We start from the raw sequence: 18,322 nt of genomic DNA, 5'->3' as shown, positions 1-18,322 counted from the left end.
TGATGCCTGGCTCCCAGCCCTGGATACTCTGATGTCTTGGGTGGGGGTGCCATCTGGGCACTGGGAGGCTGAAAGCTCTCCAGCAGTGTTGTGAGCCTGGGGTGCCCTGGCATGTGGAGTGACTGGCCTGTTGGAGAATCACTGTGACTGCTGACAGGTAGGGACACCCGTGGGGCAGCCCAGGCCTGGGGATCTGGACTGGTAAGCACCCCTCTGGAGATTCTGATGGCCAGCCCGGTGGGGACCACACAGCTCCCATCAGTGCAAGTGGGACCTGCCCCACATCCGGAAATGCCCTGTTTCCAGCGGTCCTTCCCTCTGCTCTGTCCACAGCGCCTGCTACTGACTCTATCCGTTGAAGCAGCATCCTTTACGATGTGTGCACCCTCTACCCCCTCCTGCTCCTGGTCGGGCTGAGTGGTGGGAGGCAGGGCTTTGGAGCCACACGGCCCAGGTTCAGATCTCCGCCCTGCACGTGGGCCCCTCTCTGCCTTGTCCCCTCATTCATACAGCGGCTGTGGGGTGAACTAGGTGACCCACGGGAAGCACTTGGCTCAGGGTCTGGCCTGGAGTAAGCGGTCTGGGCACACGAGGTACGACGCCTCATCTACTGGTTCTGCAGGTGTTTACTGAGTGGGTAGTAGGCGCAGACACTGTGCCAGGCGCCGGGTCATACGGCTGCGTGAGAGGCATGCCTGCCCTTAGGGCTCTTGGAGCAGGTGGGAAGGTGGGTGTGACACGTGCTGATTGTTCTGCATGCTGTTTGCAAGAGGAGATTTCAGCCCTTCACTTGCGCTGAAGATTGAGAATTTCCTCTCACTAACACGGCCTGGGCCGTGTGGGCCTGGAAGCCCGGTGTTAACTTTCTGCGTCTGTGGACGCAAGACCAACCAAAGATTCCGATTTTTGGTTTGCAAATCATAGTTGCTATGCGCACAACCCAGACGGGCCCCGGTTCTCTTCGCTGTTCTTGGGGTCTGAATTTATTCTTTGGTGCAACTGTGTTGGAAATTTGGCCTGGGAGTTCTTTTAAGTGAATTGGAGTTAAATTTGCTTTTAAAAGAAGTTTCATTTAAAAATTTTTAAACGTATGCACATGTGACAAAATCCAAAGGTCCCTCCCGGTGGCCATTGTCAACGGGTGAGGCCCCGCCCCGCCGGCGTCCGCAGCCCCCTGCTGCTCTGCAGGGGCCGCTGCTGTTCGCGCCTGTGTCCCCTCCACCCGCCTCTCCTGCATCATACTTTTTCCACTCAATATGTCTTAGACAGCTTTCCATATGAGTGCACAGAGAGCTGGCCAATTATTTTTAGCTGCCAAACACAGTCTCGATGTCAGTCTGAACTATAATTGAAGTAGCCGTCCCTCCATTGATGGGCATTGAGTTTACGTGGATGCTTTTGCTGTCACAAGTCTGTTGCAATGAGTATCCATCTCTGTACGTACGTCATTTCGCGTTGGTGCAAATGTGTCTGGAGGATAAATACCTCATGGGGGAATTACTGAGTCTAAGGATACCTGCTGTTAAAATTGTGGCTGCTGTTGCCACATTAGCCTTCTTACAAGTCAGGGTCAGGGCGAGTGTAGACTGGTCAGTCCTCGCTGGACACTCAGACCTCAAGGTCAGGGGTCTCTCTAGGGCCAGGCTGGGAACTCTTTTTTTTTTTTTTTCCTTCAGCCTGCTGTAAGATTTGTTTGGCCATCATAGGGTTGTTTGTTTGTTTGTTTGGGTTTTTGGCATGCGCAGCCGGGCAGCTGGATTGGCATTTTGGGAGAAAGCAGGGGCTGTGGAAGAAGGTGGTGAAGGCCATGATTCCTGTGTGATAAAAAAATGCCACCTGCCATCCCCACCGGCCATGCCCTGAATATCACTTAAAGTGAGTCATTTGTTGCCTTGCCCTGGGAGTGGGACAGGTTCAGTCCTGGGAGTTGCAAAGGATGTTGAGGGCCCTCATTTTCCTTAGGGGCTGGTTAAAAAGGCATGTAGGCTGCAGCCTAGAGGACTCTCATTTCTGAGGCCACTTAGGGGATTATCTTGAGAGAAAAGTGTCCTGTGTATGATTTGTGGGCAGAGTGAGGTGGCTCACCCTTCCTGGTGGTTCACCCTTCCTGGTGGTTTTGGGAAAATCTTGGGACTTGTTCTTTGCTTAGCTGTTCAGTCAGCAGATGCTTTCTTTGCTCCCTGACGGCTTTGGGGCACCACCTTGGGTACCAGGAAGAGCTGATGGTGGGGAGACCATCGTCGATAGGCAGCAATAAAGGGTGCACATTTCCCCCCTCCCCAAAGAGCATCTTGGTGTTTACAAACTTCTGAAGTAAGAGAGGTCAAATTTTGGCTTCACTGTTTATTAGCTGCGTGACCTTGGGCAAGTGACTTAAGCTCTCTGGTCATCTGTTCCTCAATCCATACATAGAAAGGGAGAAATTGTAGCACCTACAGTGTAGAGTTCTTGTGAGAATCAAGTGAGATAATCCATGTAGAGCGCTTAACCATAGTTTCTATGATTTAGTGACAGAGATACATATAGCCACCATTTATCTGTGCCTCCCATGTGGCGGCACTCTGTTAAATGACTCAGCCACGTCTGTCATGTGAGGTTACCCTAACAACTCTGCCAGGTGGGTGTGGCCATTCCTGTCACAGGTGAGCCAAACCAGATGCCCAAGTCAAGCCACTAGGTTAAGGTTACACAGCCAGCCAAGGAGAAGATGAGATTCGAACTCAGGACTAACTTCCTTGGTGAACATGCCAGGATAGGTCGAGAGGCTCTTCCTGTGAGCAAAGAGCTTCACGTATGTCTTGGGACAGAAGTAGCCCAGCCGGCTGGGGCGTGGTCCCTCATGTCCCTCTGCCGGGTTTTGTCTTCCTAAGCTGGTTCGGACTGGGGTCTAGATTGTCTACACCTGTGCTCCATCAGCCATCTGTGCCCCTTCGCAGCTCTCTCGCTTTCCTCTGGATCAGGAGAAAGGACCAACCTCCCCCTCCCACCTCAGTGGCCTCTCGGCAACATCTTTCTCCCTTAGTGCATTAAGGACATATTTCGGCCACAATTTTACTTTTGGGGGGTAGGAGGGGGCCTTCCTGTGTGTTTCCAGTCCTCCCTCCACTGTGGTCCCCTTCCCCTGACAAGCCTCCCCTGGTCAGGCACAGAAATAGTCCCAGCTGTGAGATGAAGGTTCCAGCGTTTAAAATTGCAACTTGGTACTATTTATACTCCAGCCGGAAAGACCTTTTTTTGTGCAGCCGTTTATTTTGTTGTGGTAGCGACGGCTAGGGCTGCAGGCAGCCCGCTTCTGCACCGTGTAAACATTCCTCCAGAACAAGTGGGTGGTGAGGTCGGCCTTCAGGTGTCGGGGGCAGGTAGCAGGTCTGCCCAGAACGTCTAGGAACCCCTCCCCGGAGCAGAACAACTTGGCCTGGTAAGCCAGAGAAGGTGGTCCATGTTCCAGGCAGACTTTCTTCCTACATGCTTGGTAATTAGGAAAAAAAAAAATAGGTGTTTTATAAGTCATGAAAATAATATATGCATGAGCCGGGGAAGGGTCCAAACTCATTTTTACACAAGTGGTTATAGCAGGCAGACCCTTCACGTTCTGTTTTGCTTGACCCATGGAGTATTAAAAAAAAAATTTTTTTTTTAAATTTGTTCCACTATTTAGAAATGGGGCCATTTTCCATAAAGTTAGAATTTCTGGCTTCTCTTGAAAATGGAAGGTTCTGGCAACCCTGGGCTTCCCTTGCCTGCTGGCTGCTAGTGACCGCTCTAGAGCTGGGCAGGCACTCTGCAGGTCACCTCAAGCCTCAGTGGCCTGCTTCGTTCATTTACCTGACAGCCTGGCCTTGGTAACTTTTGAGTTTGGGATCCTTCACATAATTAAAACATCCGAGGCTCCCTTGTCAGACCACCGTCCCCAGTTCCTGTGCCCCAGGGCTACGGAAGCATGATTGACAGGGTTTTCCAGGTAAACTACAGGACCCCTAGCCAAATTTGAATTACAGATAAACAACAAATACGTTTTTAGTGTAAGTATAGCCCCTAAGCGCCAGCAGTTTGGCACGAACGAATCCTCCCCACCTTTCTCTGCCGAAGCTCGCACATTTCTCAGTCCTGTCACCAGGGTGGTTTTTTATTCTACATCTTCTACAGTTTGCTTTTTCTCTCTGGGGTGTTTCTCAGGAGGCACTTCTCAGTGTTTGTAAGAGCAGACTTTGAGGTTGTAGACTCAAATCGATGTGGGAATCCAGGCCCCAACACTTGTTAGCTGTGTGACCCTGAGCAGGTTACCTTACCTCTCTGAGTCTCAGTTTCCTCATCTGCACGATGGGGGTGAGAAGGGTAGCTTTGTTATTTCTTGTTAGTATTTATTTATCTCATCTCTTTCAAGAGCTGCCTAGAGTGGCTGGTCCACAGCGGCTTCAACCAGGGAGGTTAAACAGAGGTGCCCACAGGCATCACGATTGCCACCAGCATATATCGCCATTTCAAATGAGGCTACAAGAGGTTTGGAAAAGGGAAAGTCGGTTTGGAGGGAACTGGGCAGATAATCCTAAGATTTAGTTTGCTTAAAAAAAAAAAAAAATGAAGGGCGTTTGTCTCCCTGGAAACCACTTGCTAATCTCCAGGATTTGTCTCTTTTCAGGCGAAGGAGGTGGAGGAGACCATCGAGGGGTTGCTCCTCAGGCTGGAAGAGTTTTGCAGCCTGACTGACATGGTGAGTGTCTACCCGGGAGGCATGGGCTGAGGCCCAGGCCGGGCTGCAGGGCCCTCCTGGGCTCTCCTGGGAAGCCACCTTGGTGGTGGTTGAGAAGCGGGAGGACTGGGGCAGCGGCCGGCCGTGAGGGCGAAGCCAGGCTCCCTCTCCCTCTCTCCACACCAAGGCTCCCTGAGGCGGCCATCTTGGTGACGCCCTTCCTCCAAGATGTTCTTATTCCACAGAGGAGCCAGGAGTGGGCCACCAGGTGGCACTCTAGGGCACCGATGCGGGGAGCCGTTCAGCGGGGATGCTAAGACTATATTTAACTTTCCTCGCTCTGCGCAGTTCGCCAGGCAAACATGGAGACGGCCAGGAAATGGCTTCAGACCTGGGAGGCCTAGGAGGAGCCTCTTGGCCAGGCCCCAGCCTGTGGCGGGGTTGGGCATGGAGTGCCTTCCCGAAGCCTTTTGCTCTCCCTTCTTTGGCCTCCTATCCTGTTCTGTTGGATCGGATCCTCTTGGCTGGGTGGGGAGGAATGTGGAAGATGGTGCCTTGGGTCTGGAAGACAAGGTCTCCACTCCAGATTGTCTAGAAATCTCCCTAGATCCATGTGTCTCCAGGATTGTTACCAAACAGGTGTGGGGCCCCAGGGAGCCCCTGATAGAATTTTCTGGAAGGTCCAAGCTTATGAAAGGCAAACCAGCCACCAGGGTTGGTGGCTTCTGGAGGCCCAAAGGGTAGACAGAGCTGCCTACTGGGACCAGGCCCTGCCTCTCCTTGGAGCACAGGAAGCCCAGCTGGACCGAGCAGTGCAGATTTGTGCCAAGTGTCTGGAGAGACGTTTGTGAGAGCCCCAGGGAGTAACGTTTATTTAACATCTACTTCTAACAGACACGGTGCAAAGTGTTTCCCAGTCCTCTCATTGCACTTCAGAGCAGCCCGACACAGTGGGCATGACTTTATCCCTGTACACGCCACAGACATCTGAGCACCTGCCTGTGCCAGCCCCCAGGACACTGCAGGGAACAGGACACAGACGATCCCACAAGGACCTGTGTGTGTTTTTCTCTTGAGAGCCAATTTTTTAGTTCAGATGTGGGTCCAGGCGGGAGCCAGGTGAGAAGACTGACTTTGAACAGCCTGAATTCGCCTTTCTTCATCACCAAGCATCGGGCATCTCCTCTGACTGGTCCCTTGGTGAGCCCGAGGCTGCAGAGAGAGATTCATGCGTCTCCATCCCCCTGAGCCCCCAGGCTGTCCGGAAAGCCCGATCTGTGTACCAGCCCATCATCCAGGGTCAAAGCATTGTCCTCGAGGGGGGCTCCAGGTGGAAAGCAGGGCTGCAGAGGTTTTGAAAAGGGAAAGAGGTTCTAGAAGAAACTGGGTACATAATCCTAAGACTCAGTTTGCTTTTAAAAAAAAAAAAAAGAAAGAAATGAAGAGCAGAGATGTTCAGTTCTGTCTGGGAAATCAGGAAGGCTTTGCAGAATAGGTGGTGATTCATTTGAGATTTGAAGGACGAACAGGAAGAATTTAACTGCTGGGGAGGGCAGGCTTCCAGGCAGAGGGACTGTCCTGCAGGTGTGGTATGTTAGGCACAACGTGACAGTGAGGACCCATGGCAGGGGGCTGATTGGGAAGATGACATGGCCTGGTGACCCTGGGACATCTGTGTTCTCGAGTCCCAGCCCATCCTCCTCCTCCATCCATCTACCCAAGAGGAGCACTTGGGGCAGGAGTCAGCTTGGGTAGACAGAGAGAGGCCCAGGCCCCACTTGCCTTAAAAACTGTCCAGGCTTCCCATGGTGGGAAGTGTGTGTGTGTGTGTGTGGCCAGGAAGCCCAAGACTGCAGGCAGCATCGAGAAGGTCCTCCCCAAACTCCAAGCCTGGAGATGCATTTATGCAAAGATTTTAATACTGAGGTCACAAGATGACCCACGGGCCCAGTCCTGCCTACAAACACATTGGATGTTTCTAGGAAAAAAAAAAAAAAAAGGAATGAGCTGCTGACATTTATAGAATGTCATGCAAAAAAAAAAAAAAAAACCTGGATTTCTGGCTGCTCTTGGAAAAGCAAAGATCTGTCCCCCGCCCCACTCCTGCCTTGGGTGCTCATTCTCCCCTGGCCAGCATCAACCAGGGCTGCACAGTGGCCACCCCCTGTGGAGAGCATACGGGCTCTCCAGCTCGTCAGCCTCCCCGCTGTTTCACACGGGAACCTGCCTGACTCCCTGGCCACCTGCCAGGTGTATCCCTCAGGTGCGTGCGTTTTGTGCTAGAGTACGTTTCTCTGTACTTTGGGCCCTACTGAAGGCAGGCAAATATGAACCAGACTGAGAGGGTCCCCTGTTTTAAGAAATGGAAGAGAGTGCTCTTCCATGGAAGTGAAGACGCTTTCTATGTATTTATATGCAAATGAGCTTGTCTGCATCAGCCCTGGCATGCACCTAGTGTGATGCTTTTGTGGCCCCTGGAGGCGTTTTGAGTTTGCAGTCGCTCCAGTGAGGCTCTGTGCTAATACCATTTAGATTACGGCAATCCTCTCGGCCCCAACAGCTGGCGCCTAGCCTCCCCAGTGTGTCTGCGCCCAGGTGCCGTGGACTGCATGGCACAGAGAGAGCTGTCCAGCTATTGGCCCTGGCTTGGGACCTCCTTTTGTCTTTTGATCCAAGCTCTGGATCAGTGGGGACCTCTGGGAGGCAAGAGATGTTACACCATGGACCACTGTCTCTGGGGCCCTGATTTGGCCTTAGGAAACACTGATCAGGTTAGAGGTCTGAGAGAAGCCAGGCTCCCTGGTGCACAGTCCGGAGAGAACACTTCACTTATGATAAAATCAGGCTCTTAGAAATGAGACTCTAGCAGAGGTCTGATGTATCAGCTCCTCTGCCAGTCTGTCCTGGGTCACTCTGTGTGACCAGCATTCATCACCCTGTGCTCGTGACCTGTTCTGACCTTAGATATAAGGCTACTTGCCATCACTTCAAGCTCTGACTCTTCCCAGTGTGGGGCCTTGGGCCCAGCAGTTCACCTCTCTGTTCCTTTATTTTCTTCATAAAACAGAGATAATGGTTCTGATTATCTATTGCAGCATTAAACTACCCCAAAACTTAGTGGCATAAAACAACCACCGGTTTATTATGTGGGTCAGGAGAGGGCACAGAGCGCACGGCTCATCTGAGCTATGTGGCACCTGCCGGGATGGGGATGGCCAAGGTAGTTCCTTCCCTCACTTGTCTGCTGTCTGGGCTGGGCCGGCTGGAGAGCTGGGGACTGGCTGGCATCTCTCCTTCCTGCAGCCTCTCCTTGTGGCCATCTTGGGCTCCTTCATGGCATGGCGGCCTGGCCTCCCACAGCAAGCATTCCAGAAGACAGGAAGTGGGAGTCTCTGGGGGCTTGGGTCTGGCAGTTGACCCAGTGTCATCTCTGTTGTCATTTTACTGCTCAAAGCAGCCACACAGCCCACCCAGATCCAAGGGGAGAGGACATAGATCCCCACCTCTTCATGGGAGGGGTGTAGACAATTTGTGGCCGTCTTTCATCCACTGCAGATGGTACCCATCTCCAAAGACTTATCATGAGGAACAGACAAGGCTGGGAGGTACCCTTTACATCCACTAGAATGGCCAAAGTGAAAAAGACAGACAACAGCAAGTGTGGGCAGAGATATGGGGCAACTGAAACTCTCCCTCATGGGCCAGCGGAGATGCAGACGGGACGGCCACTTCAGGAACCATGGCAGTTTCTTGTAAAGCCAAACACACACTTAACCTACATCCCAGCAATTCTAATCCTGGATAATTGCCCAAGAGAAATGAAAACAAGCATCCACAGAGACTCGCACACAAATGTTTGCGGCAGCTTTGTTCATGATGCCCCAGACAGGAAACGATCCCGGTGTCCTTCAGCAGTAGACGTGGGTGAACGCTCTGTTGTTTAGTCACACCCTAGAGTGCACAGCGATGGAAAAGCTTCATCTGTACACAACAACGTGTGTGAGTCTCACAGACGTGCTGCAGAGGGAGGGAAGGCAGACACAGGAACGCTCCCTGAGTGCAGCACAGTCACGTGAAGTTCTAAAAAGGCAGAACCAGGCCGTGGTGATGGAAGTCAGGTAGCGTTTAGCTCTGGGAGGGTGGTCATGACAGGGAAGAGACCTGAGGGAGCCTTACAGGGTGAGGGGACAGTCCATACAGTGGTCCGGGGGGTGGTTCCTGAGATGGAAACACATGTACCAGCTCATCAAGCTGTCCACTGAGGCCTGGGCTCTCTACTGTGTGTCACTTACACTCAGTTAAAAATAATTGCTTAGCACAGTGCCTGCTATGTATTAAGTGACCCATAAACAGTCGCTCCTGAGGCCATCAGCATCAATGTCACAGCACGGAGGGCTGTGCTACCGATGAGGTTATCCACCGAGACTGGATCATAAGGCCTTCCAGCTCTGTGCCCTCTGGGGTTGGGCAGCTTGTCTGGGCCCTCAGACACCGCGTGGCCTCGGGCCCACCTCCTGGCAGGGAGTGGACTCTTCCCTCACTCACATAAATGGAGAAAATTTCCTGTTGGCCTCAGCCCAGCGGTTGCATTTGGCATCGGAGTGTGTTCTTGGGTCAAGTGCATTTGGCTCTCCTTCCTGGGGGCCCTGCATCATCCTGGACAGTCTGCTCTGTGATAACCCTGTGTCCACTGCCCAGACTTCTGGGCTCCAGGGACGAGCACTGGGAATCAGGGAGAACAGGCTGGGGAAGGGTCTGCCCGGCCCCCAGGCCGATAACCCTGGCTGGAGGTCCATCCTGGTTGAGGCTCAGAAAGCATTGATTCCTCACCTTTTTCTCCTCTCAGTAGCATGCAAAAGCACAAACTCAGATGCCTGTGATGTGGTGATGTAAAGCAGTTTGGGTGTGAGAAAAGCAATGTGTCACTTTCCTAAGAATCTCTTGTAAAAGTGCACAGGGTGCATGGATGCCATGTTGGGGAGACTCTACGGAGGGGTGGGGACTATGGTTAACCAAAGGGGACAGCTGTCACCCAGCTCCAGCTGATCATTGCCACGTGGAACATGGGCTCAGTGTGGCTGGGTCTTCTGATTTTTCACAAGAAGCCAGAAATCTGGGTTCCTAAAGGAAATATGCTGAATTTTAGATCTTGGCACCTAGCTTAGTTATACTTTGGGGTTTTTTAGACATGATGCAGGCTGGCTCTGCTCCGGCCCAATAAAATGTGTCTGCTGACCTCTGGTGTTAGCGGGTGGCCTGAGACCCACCTGGATTGGAATCCTCCATCTTCCACTTTGAAGCTTTGCGACCTTGGCTAGCTCATTCAGTTTTTCTCAGTTTCATCACCTATAAAATGAGGTTGAAGATAAATTAGTTCCTGCACCACAGGGTCTGTTCCCGGCACATGACGAACGCCCATGGGGTGTTGGCACCTTGCCCTTTCTCACCCGACCCACATGAAATACCCTGATTTTTGCCTTGTGGTTCCCAGCTCATGGGGGAGCCAAGAGGAAGGTTTGGGGGGTGGTTTTAGACCCTAAGAACTACCTTCCATTTACCACCCCCACCCCCGCCCAGGTACCTGGAGGCTGCCTTCTGGGCAGGAGAAGCCTCTGCAGAGAGGGGCTTTCTGGCTCCGCCCACAGACCCTCTGATCCTCCAGTTCCTTCGGATTAGGAGGGAGGCGGGGAGCATTCTATGAATCTCCTCTTGACAATGTTCCCTTCACCCCTGTGGGTTGCTAAGGCCAGTCCCTCCTGATTCTCCCTTGTTCTCCCCTATTTGTTTCTTTAGAAATTAACAGAAGGCAAAGTTCTGCATCTGCTGTACTGTGTTCTGACCTTGCCACAAATTTCTGTTCTTCGTTGCATCACAGCAACTCCTGAGTTTAGCCTTGTTGAGTGATGGGCTTCTCTAGAAATTTGGCCTGGGGGAAGCCATGGAGGAGACTGCGCACTGTTCCCTCTCCCAGCGAACAAATGCAGGTGCCTGCGGGAGCCAGGCAGGGTATGGGCATGAGTGAAGGGGGCATGGGTGAGGCACCAGGGGCGGGTGGTGACTGCAAACCACAGTGCTCATGCCCCAGTGGGGAGGAGCAGCTGCTGCTCAGCCTGGCCTGTGGTGCCCTGGGGAGACATGGGCCCAGCTTGGATGAAGCTGCTGACTTTTAAGAGAAATTATAAGTCTGTACTCAATCACTTAAATATTTTAGAACTGTATTTATGTATTTTATTTTGGTATAGTTTTAGAGTTACAGAAAATTTGCAAAGATAGTGCAGAGAGTTCCTGTACACCCCTCATTCAGTTTCCCCTGTGGCTGACATCGTACATCCCCTTGGCACCTTTGTCAGAACTAAGGAACCAACATTGGCACGTGGCTACTCACCAAAGTCCACACTCAATTTTGATTTCTCCAGCTTCCCATGAACGTCCTCTGTCTGATCCAGGATCCCATCAAAGAAACCTTGTTGCCCTAAGTCATGTCTCCTTAGGCCCCTCTAGTCTGTGACAGTTTCCTTCTTTCCTGACATTTCATGTCTCTGGCAGTCGTGAGGGGTATTTGCCTGGTGTTTTGTAGAAGACCCCTCAATTTGGGTTTGTGTGATGCATTTCTAGTGGGTACATGGGGTTACGCGTTTCTGGAGAGAATGCCCGGAGGTGAAGTGCCTTCTGATCACAGCATCTCAGGGGCACGTGACACCCCCACGGCATCACAGGGTTGGCGGCCTTGCGTCAGGGTGGCATCACCGTCTCCCCCGTCTAGAGCCCGTTCAGTCACTTGCTCCTGTCACGCTCATGACACTCGGGGTTATAATCCAGTGTTACATTGTTTTATTATTCAAATTGTCCTCATTTTGACCATTTGGCTTTTTCAAGTTGGCTTTTGTGTTCCTTTGACATGCCTCATCCTTCGTTGTTGTTATTTTTTTTATTTATTTATTTATTTATTTATTTATTTATTTATTTATTTATTTATTTAGCATTTTCTTACTTTCTGGCACTACAAGATGCTCCAGGCTTTTATATTTTCCCTGTCCCAGCCCTAGAATCAGCCATTTCTGCTCAGAGCCCCTCTTGAATTTTGAAGTTGGAAATTAAGTCAAATTTAAAAACTAAAACACCTTGGGGGCCACATGAAGGCACAAGTGATCTTTTTAACTCCCTGAAACATTCTTTCAGGAGAAGCACTCGTCTGATCCCCATTTTACAGATGAGGAAACTGAGGCCCAGATAGGTCAAGGCTGAGACTGAGGCCAGGTGGCCTGTTGCCAATGCTGCCTTCTCAGGGCTGCCCTATGACACCATGAGGTCAGGGCGCAGGAAGGGAGTGTAGCTCGGGACAGCGGGCTTGGAACCAGTGCCCAGGGAGATGGCAGTGCCCTGACCAGGGGAGGTGAACCAGAACGGGAAGAGTTCAGCTTTAGACATGCAGGCAGTGGGGTGGCTTCTGGGAAACCCTGCCCCCCAGACATTTAGTTTGGAGCTGGTGTTGTCACCTGTTTGAGGGGAGCAACTAATTTGTGGTTCAGTAAATAATACCTAGGTGGGTTTGGGTCCTGACAGTGGTGAGGTTGTCCCCATCTGGGGCTCTGGGTCATCCCTGGGTCATTCTGGGTCTCAGCCATCAGTGGGGTCTCTGCAGAGCCTGGCCGACCCTGGGGCAGGCCGGAGCATGTGGTGACAGGGCAGAGGGCCTGATGAACTGCCTTGTGCCTTGCAGATCAGGAGCGACACTTCACAGATCTTGGAGGAAAACATCCCACTCCTTAAGGCCAAGGTGATGGAAATGCGTGGCATCTACGCCAAAGTGGACCAGCTAGAGGTGAGTCCAGGAGAATGAGCTTTCTTTGTGGCTTCCATGGGCTTGCTCTGGCTCTTTCATCCTCTCTTCCAAGACGCTGATCTGGCCTTGACAGTGTCAGGCCTGAGGTCCAAAGGAGGGGGTTGGCGGCCAAAAGGGACCTATATGGTATTTTAAAAATATGACAAATGTGAATTAATATAACATATCCCATTTAAAACTCTGGGTACTTTATGTAAAAATCTGAATTGTAAGCTCCTTTTGGAAATTCAGAAGCTTCCATAATCCTGGGCCCACTTTTCTTTATATGTTTTAATCTGTTTATTTTTTAAGGTATAAATACGTCATGTGCACACATCATAAGTGTACAATTCAGTGAATCTGTACATGTATAAACTCCCAATGTCAAAATGACCCCAAATGAGAAATAGGACATTTTGCCCCCTGGGCTGTGTTGTGGTAGAGCTGGCAGCGGCTGCTTCTCAGACAAGGCATGTGCTCTCCGGTTCACCAGAGTCCCCACCGTGTCCTGTTGCCTCACTGCCGACATATTTCAGCCGCCTTTTACTTGAGTGGGCACCAGGCTGAGATGCATGGCGTCTCATTTCCTCTGCTGCACGGCCAAGTCGGCACCCTCACTGTCCGGTTTCCCAGAGCAGGAGCATAAACTCTGAGAGGTGAGCCCCATCCCCGGGGTCACACAGCTAATTCCATGAAGCTGGGACTTCAATTTACATGCACTGGAGCCCAAGCTCTTAATCAAGCTGGGTTTCCTGGCTCCTCCACCTGAAGGACCAGGAGCCTGGAAGGAGCCTGGGGTTTAATAGCGGTCACCTGGCCAGAGGGGACGTGCGCCCCTCCGAGCTGTGGGGGCAGGGAGCGCAGCAGTGGGCTCTGGAGCTGGCAGAGAATTAACATTCTTGTCAGCAGAGAATGAGGCAGGAATCTAATTAAAACTTTGCCCTTGGAATAGCTGATTCATTTGAATTTTATTCCACACGTTTGAAAGAGGAAAGAAAATGTGAAGATTTGTAGCCCTCGTTCTTGCCTTGCTTCTGTTGGCCCCACTCAAGCCGTTTTTTCTTTAGCATTCAGCCCAGTACACCCAGTAACATTTACTGAGGGCCTACTGTGCGCCTGTGCGGGGCTCTCCCGGTGAGAGAGTCCGTGGCCTCAGTCCAGCCGGGAGAGACAAGCACAGCGCATTCCCATGGTCGTCTCCCGTGGCGGCTCGAACCAGTCACCACAAACCTAGCGGCTTAAAACAACACGGATTTATCACCTTACAGGGCTTGAGGTCAGAAGTCCAGAATGTGTCAGCGGGGCTGGTTCCCTCTGGAGGCTCCCAGGGGGAATTCGTGTCCTGGCCTTTCGCGGCTTCTGGAGGCTGCCTGCCTCTGTCAGCTCACGGCCCCTCCCTGCATCTTCACAGCCCACAGCAGAGCGGCTTCCAGGCTCTGTCCACCCTGACACCCCTCCCTTCATCTTGTCAGGGTCCCTGTGATGACACTGGGCCCACCTGGACAGTCCAGGACAGTCTCCTCAGCTCAAGATCCTTAATCCCACCTGCAGAGACACCGTAGGCCGCGGAAGGGAACGTATTCACAGGTTGTGGGAATGAGGATGTGGGTGTTTGAGGGGGAGCATTGTTCTGCTGACCCCAGTCACCAAGGGTGGTTTAAAGTGAGGCGAGTGCCCTGGAGGGAAGTAGACTGAGGAGTGCAGCCTACAGGCCCCGGGAGGGAGAGCGGGAGGGGTGCGTGGGGGCGGCTCGGGCAGAAGCTCAGAGGTGGGAGGGATCTCTGCTCTGGGGTTGGAGGGAGGAGGTGAGGACCCGAAGGACCTGGGATGATCAGATTATAGGGACAAGGGGGCCATGACCCAAGCAGGGCTGGAGGAATTGGGCAGAGGTGTCCTGTGGTCTAGGCCTTTTCCCTGCGGAGTAGGAAGCCACTGAACAGACCAGGTGGCCCAGGGGTTGGGAGCCAGAGCCTGAGAGCAGGCCGTCTCAGCGCTATTGGCACTTTGGGCCTGAACTTCTCTGTGGTGGGCCTGGCCTGTGCATCATAGGATGTTTAGCAACATCTCTGGCCTCTACGCATGAGATGCCGGTAGCACTCACCCCCTTCTCCCGAGTTGTGACACCAAAATGTCTCTAGATGTTGTCAAATTGCCCCTGGTTGGAAACCTTAGGTGTAGAGTCCTGCTCCCTGGGCCCAAACCCTGACATGCCCTCTTCCTAGTGTGTGACCTCCGGCAAATTCTGAGCCTCAGTTTCCCTATAAAGTAGAGTAACAATTGTGAGGTTCTTGAACCCAAATTTCATTAATATTTATTCGACAGACATCTGCTGCATACTCTCTATGGGTTGCCCTCAGGTGGGTGCTGGGAACACAGCTGGGGCAGGACTCCTGGTCCCCTGCTGGTGGCCTGCAGGGGACGCTGGACAAGGAGGCACCCACAAAGCAGCAAGGACCTGACCAGACCTAGAACAGAGACAGCTTCTTGCGGGCAGGACCTTCATACTAAGGCCTGGAAGATGGAGCCATCAGCCTGGGAGGGAACAGCTTGTGCAAAGGCCCGAGGGCCAGAAAGAGCCAGGCCTCTCAGGCAGTTGTGGGTGGGCGTAGAGCGCAGGGTCAGGCCTGAGACTGGAGGTGGGTAGAGGCTGACGGTGTAGGGCCGAGTTGTGAAGGTTGAAGCCTGCTTTTAGAATGACAGAACCAATCAAAGGGAGATAGTTACTATACTTCTTTTTTCATTCCTAAGAAAGTCCAAAATGATTAATTTTGATGTGTGTCATTCAGAGGTTTTTAGTACATGGACGAGGTTGTACAGTCATCACCACTGTCTAATTCCAGAACATTTTCATCACCCCCAAAAGAAGCTCCATTTCCATTAGCAATCATCACTGGCCGTCACTAATCTGCTCTCTGACTCTGAGTTTGCCTTTTCTGGACATTCCATTTATAAATGGGATCGTGTAATATGTGGCCTATGGTGTCCGGCTTAATTTACTTTACATAATGCTTCCAAGGTTCATCCAGGTTGCAGCGTGTGCCAGAAGTTCTTTCCTTTTTAGGGATGAATAGCATTCCGTGTAGGGATGGCCATACCTTATTTTGTTTGTCTGTTCATCAGTTGATGGACACTTGGGTTTGTTTCCACTTTGGGGCTATTATGAATAATGCTGCTATGAACATTAATGTTCAAGTTTTTGTATAGATACATGTTTTCATTTCTCTTGGGTAAATACCTAGTCTGGAATTGCTAAGTCACATGGCAACTCTTTTTAGGAATGGCCGAACTATTTTCCAAAGTGTAGACTGCATTTTGGTCTCCCACCAGCAACTGCTATAGGTTTTAAATAGGGATTGCAGACTCAGATGCCAACAAGATCCAGGACTGTACTGGGCAGCCAGGTATTAGAAGACCAACCCTAAGCTATCCCCCCGTACTTTTGGGAGCAGCCGGAGCCGAGCAGCAGCTACCCTCTTCAGGGGGGTATGACTCTCTGGGCTTCCACAGTCACCATTCTGCCCTAGAGTCTCCCCAACCTTGAGGCTAAGTGGCATTTGCCTCTTATCAACCCTCTGGGCTGTTGCTTTCCTTAAAGTAGAGAGAGATTTCTCTGTAGCTGGGTCTCTATTAAAAGGAAGATAAACTAAGCTAGTCCAAGAGGGTCATGGATTTCAAGGCAAATGGGAGAAGGCGTATTTCCCACTAAGCTGTGTGTGACCTTAGAGCAGTAAGTCTTAGGGCCCAGTCAGGATGTGACGTTGTACTGAGGCAGGTGGATCCCAGAGACAGACCACCTGGGCCTCAGGTCTGCCCCTTGAGCAGCCCCCTCACCCTCCCAGAGCCAGTTTCCTCCTCTGCACTTTGGGAATGTGTGGCCCTGAGGGTGTTAGGCCAGTGCCCGGCATTTCTAGGTGCGCAGTGAGGACGGGCTATTACTGGGGGGCTGGTTGTTGCCCTCAGGCCGAGAGAGGCAGAGTCTGGGATGTGTGCTCGCTCTCCCCCCAGCCGACCAGGGGCTCCAGGCTCTAAAGTGTCAGGGGCTTCCTGGGAGCCCACGACTATTCTGCTTTCAAATCAGTGTGTCCCGCTGGGGCGGGGGGGATGGCTTGGGAACCACGGGGGTGACCTCCCAGGCCAGGAAAAAACGAACATTTATTGAGCACCTGCTACAATCCCAGGACTTGAGGTGCTTCACCCTCACAGCAGCCCCACGAGGAAGGTCCCATTATTAGTCCTATTTTATAGAGAAAGGGCCTGAGGCACAGAGAGGTGAAGTGATTTGCCAAAGATCACACAGCTAAGAGGCAGTGGAGCTAGGATTGTGAACGTCTGTGCTCCTGACTCCTCTGTGCTGGACGCTGGCGCCCTTTCTGGACTGGGCCCTGCTCTGAAGCCGGGGGACTTGCCAAAAGTGTTCAGATGCATCAGAACTCAGTTATATTTTAAAATAATGCGACTTTCCCTTCTCTCTCCTTCCTTCCCTCCTTCCTTCCCTCCTTCCCTCCCTTCCCCCCTCCTTCCTTCTCTCCTTCCTTCCCTTCCCCCCTCCTTCCTTCCCTTCCCCTTAATAATAAAAGTAGTTCATTTTCATTGTAGAGAAAATTACACAGAAGTCACCCACACTCCCAGGGATGGTCACAATTAGCTGTCGCCCTCTTTCTGTCCCTCTGCTCCCCTGTCTGTGCGGATGCGCGTCCGTGTCCTCCCCCGTTTCCCCGAAGCAGGTTTCCTGGCCAGGTTTCGGCCTCTCCCTGGCTGTGGCCTGGCCGGGCTGCCCTCTCTGACAGGCGAGTAGGAGGCGGGTCAGACCTCGTGAGTGCGCATTCCTCAGCGTCGCCTCACGCCCCCCACCAGATTGGCATTAACGCAGGGAGCGTAAAATTGGAATCGGCTGGAGGAAGGGCCTGCAGGACTTTCTTCTGTCTTACAACCAGATGTGGGGCCAAGCAGGACCAAGGGAAGGTTTCAGGCCCATGGCTCCTTGTCCTCCCCATCCCCCTCCAACATACACACACTTGCGCGTGCGTGCGCACACACACACACCCCTGATGTGGCTTGTTCAGAGCCATTCAGCTCTGCTTCTGCCAGAACCACAGGGCGGCAGCAGCTCAACAATGCCACCATCTTGGGTTCCTTAATGTCTTTTTGCTAAGCATGCATTCATTCATTCATGTATTCGTGGGTTGCATTCATTCACTCGTACATGCGTAGATTGCACGTATGTGCATCTGTGTGTGCGCTTTCACGCACGCCTCCATCCATGTGTGCGTGCGTTCATGCCTCCACCGTCCAGCTGACCAGGCCCTGGTCTTGGCCTTGAGAACCACCCTGGCTCAGCACCTGCTCTTTCAGAACTCACATTCTAGAGGGAGACGGACCGTGAACAAGCAGACAAGACGTTCAGAGGGAGAGAAGGGCTAAGGAGACAGGGAACCTGCTGGCTCCGCTGGCACAGGGGCTGTGTTAGATTAGGCGGTCGGGGGAGGTCTCTCTGTGGGGGGACAGCCGCTGGAGGCTGAGAGACAAGCAGGGTTCAGCCCATCGAGAACAGAGAAGGATGCCGCCGGCTCGGAGCGACCTGGTGCAGAGGCCCCGTGCAGAGTGAGGCCTGGCGCCTTCAAGGAACCGAAAGGTGGCCTGTGCGCTGTGTGGGCCAGCGGGCGAGGGCAGGGCTAGAAGGCGGTGGGCCTTGCTGGATACAGGGGACCAGGACTTCCCCTCTAGTGAAGGCGGGCTCCCTCGTGGGGCCCCGCACTGAGAGGTTTCCTTCCTCTTCCTGGTGCAAGAAGATCTCTTGCATTTTGCTGTTG

At 52.4% G+C, this 18,322-nt stretch overlaps 1 protein-coding gene across 2 annotated transcripts in view; it reads left to right on the top strand.

The window, feature by feature from the left end:
- BCAS4 (breast carcinoma amplified sequence 4) overlaps nucleotides 1-18,322 on the top strand; it is a 50,527-nt gene that overhangs the window by 5,277 nt on the left and 26,928 nt on the right. For both annotated transcript variants that reach the window (XM_010978664.3, XM_031433619.2), the window contains exons 2-3: nucleotides 4,640-4,711; nucleotides 12,411-12,512. In XM_010978664.3, the coding sequence (XP_010976966.1) occupies nucleotides 4,640-4,711; nucleotides 12,411-12,512 (174 nt within the window). The remainder of the gene's footprint in view (nucleotides 1-4,639; nucleotides 4,712-12,410; nucleotides 12,513-18,322) is intronic.

This window comes from Camelus dromedarius, chromosome 18, assembly GCF_036321535.1.
Source record: "Camelus dromedarius isolate mCamDro1 chromosome 18, mCamDro1.pat, whole genome shotgun sequence".
In the NCBI taxonomy this organism is placed as follows: Eukaryota; Metazoa; Chordata; class Mammalia; order Artiodactyla; family Camelidae; genus Camelus; species Camelus dromedarius.
Note: the sequence above shows the minus strand (reverse complement) of the source record. Positions and strands in the feature narration are given on the sequence as shown.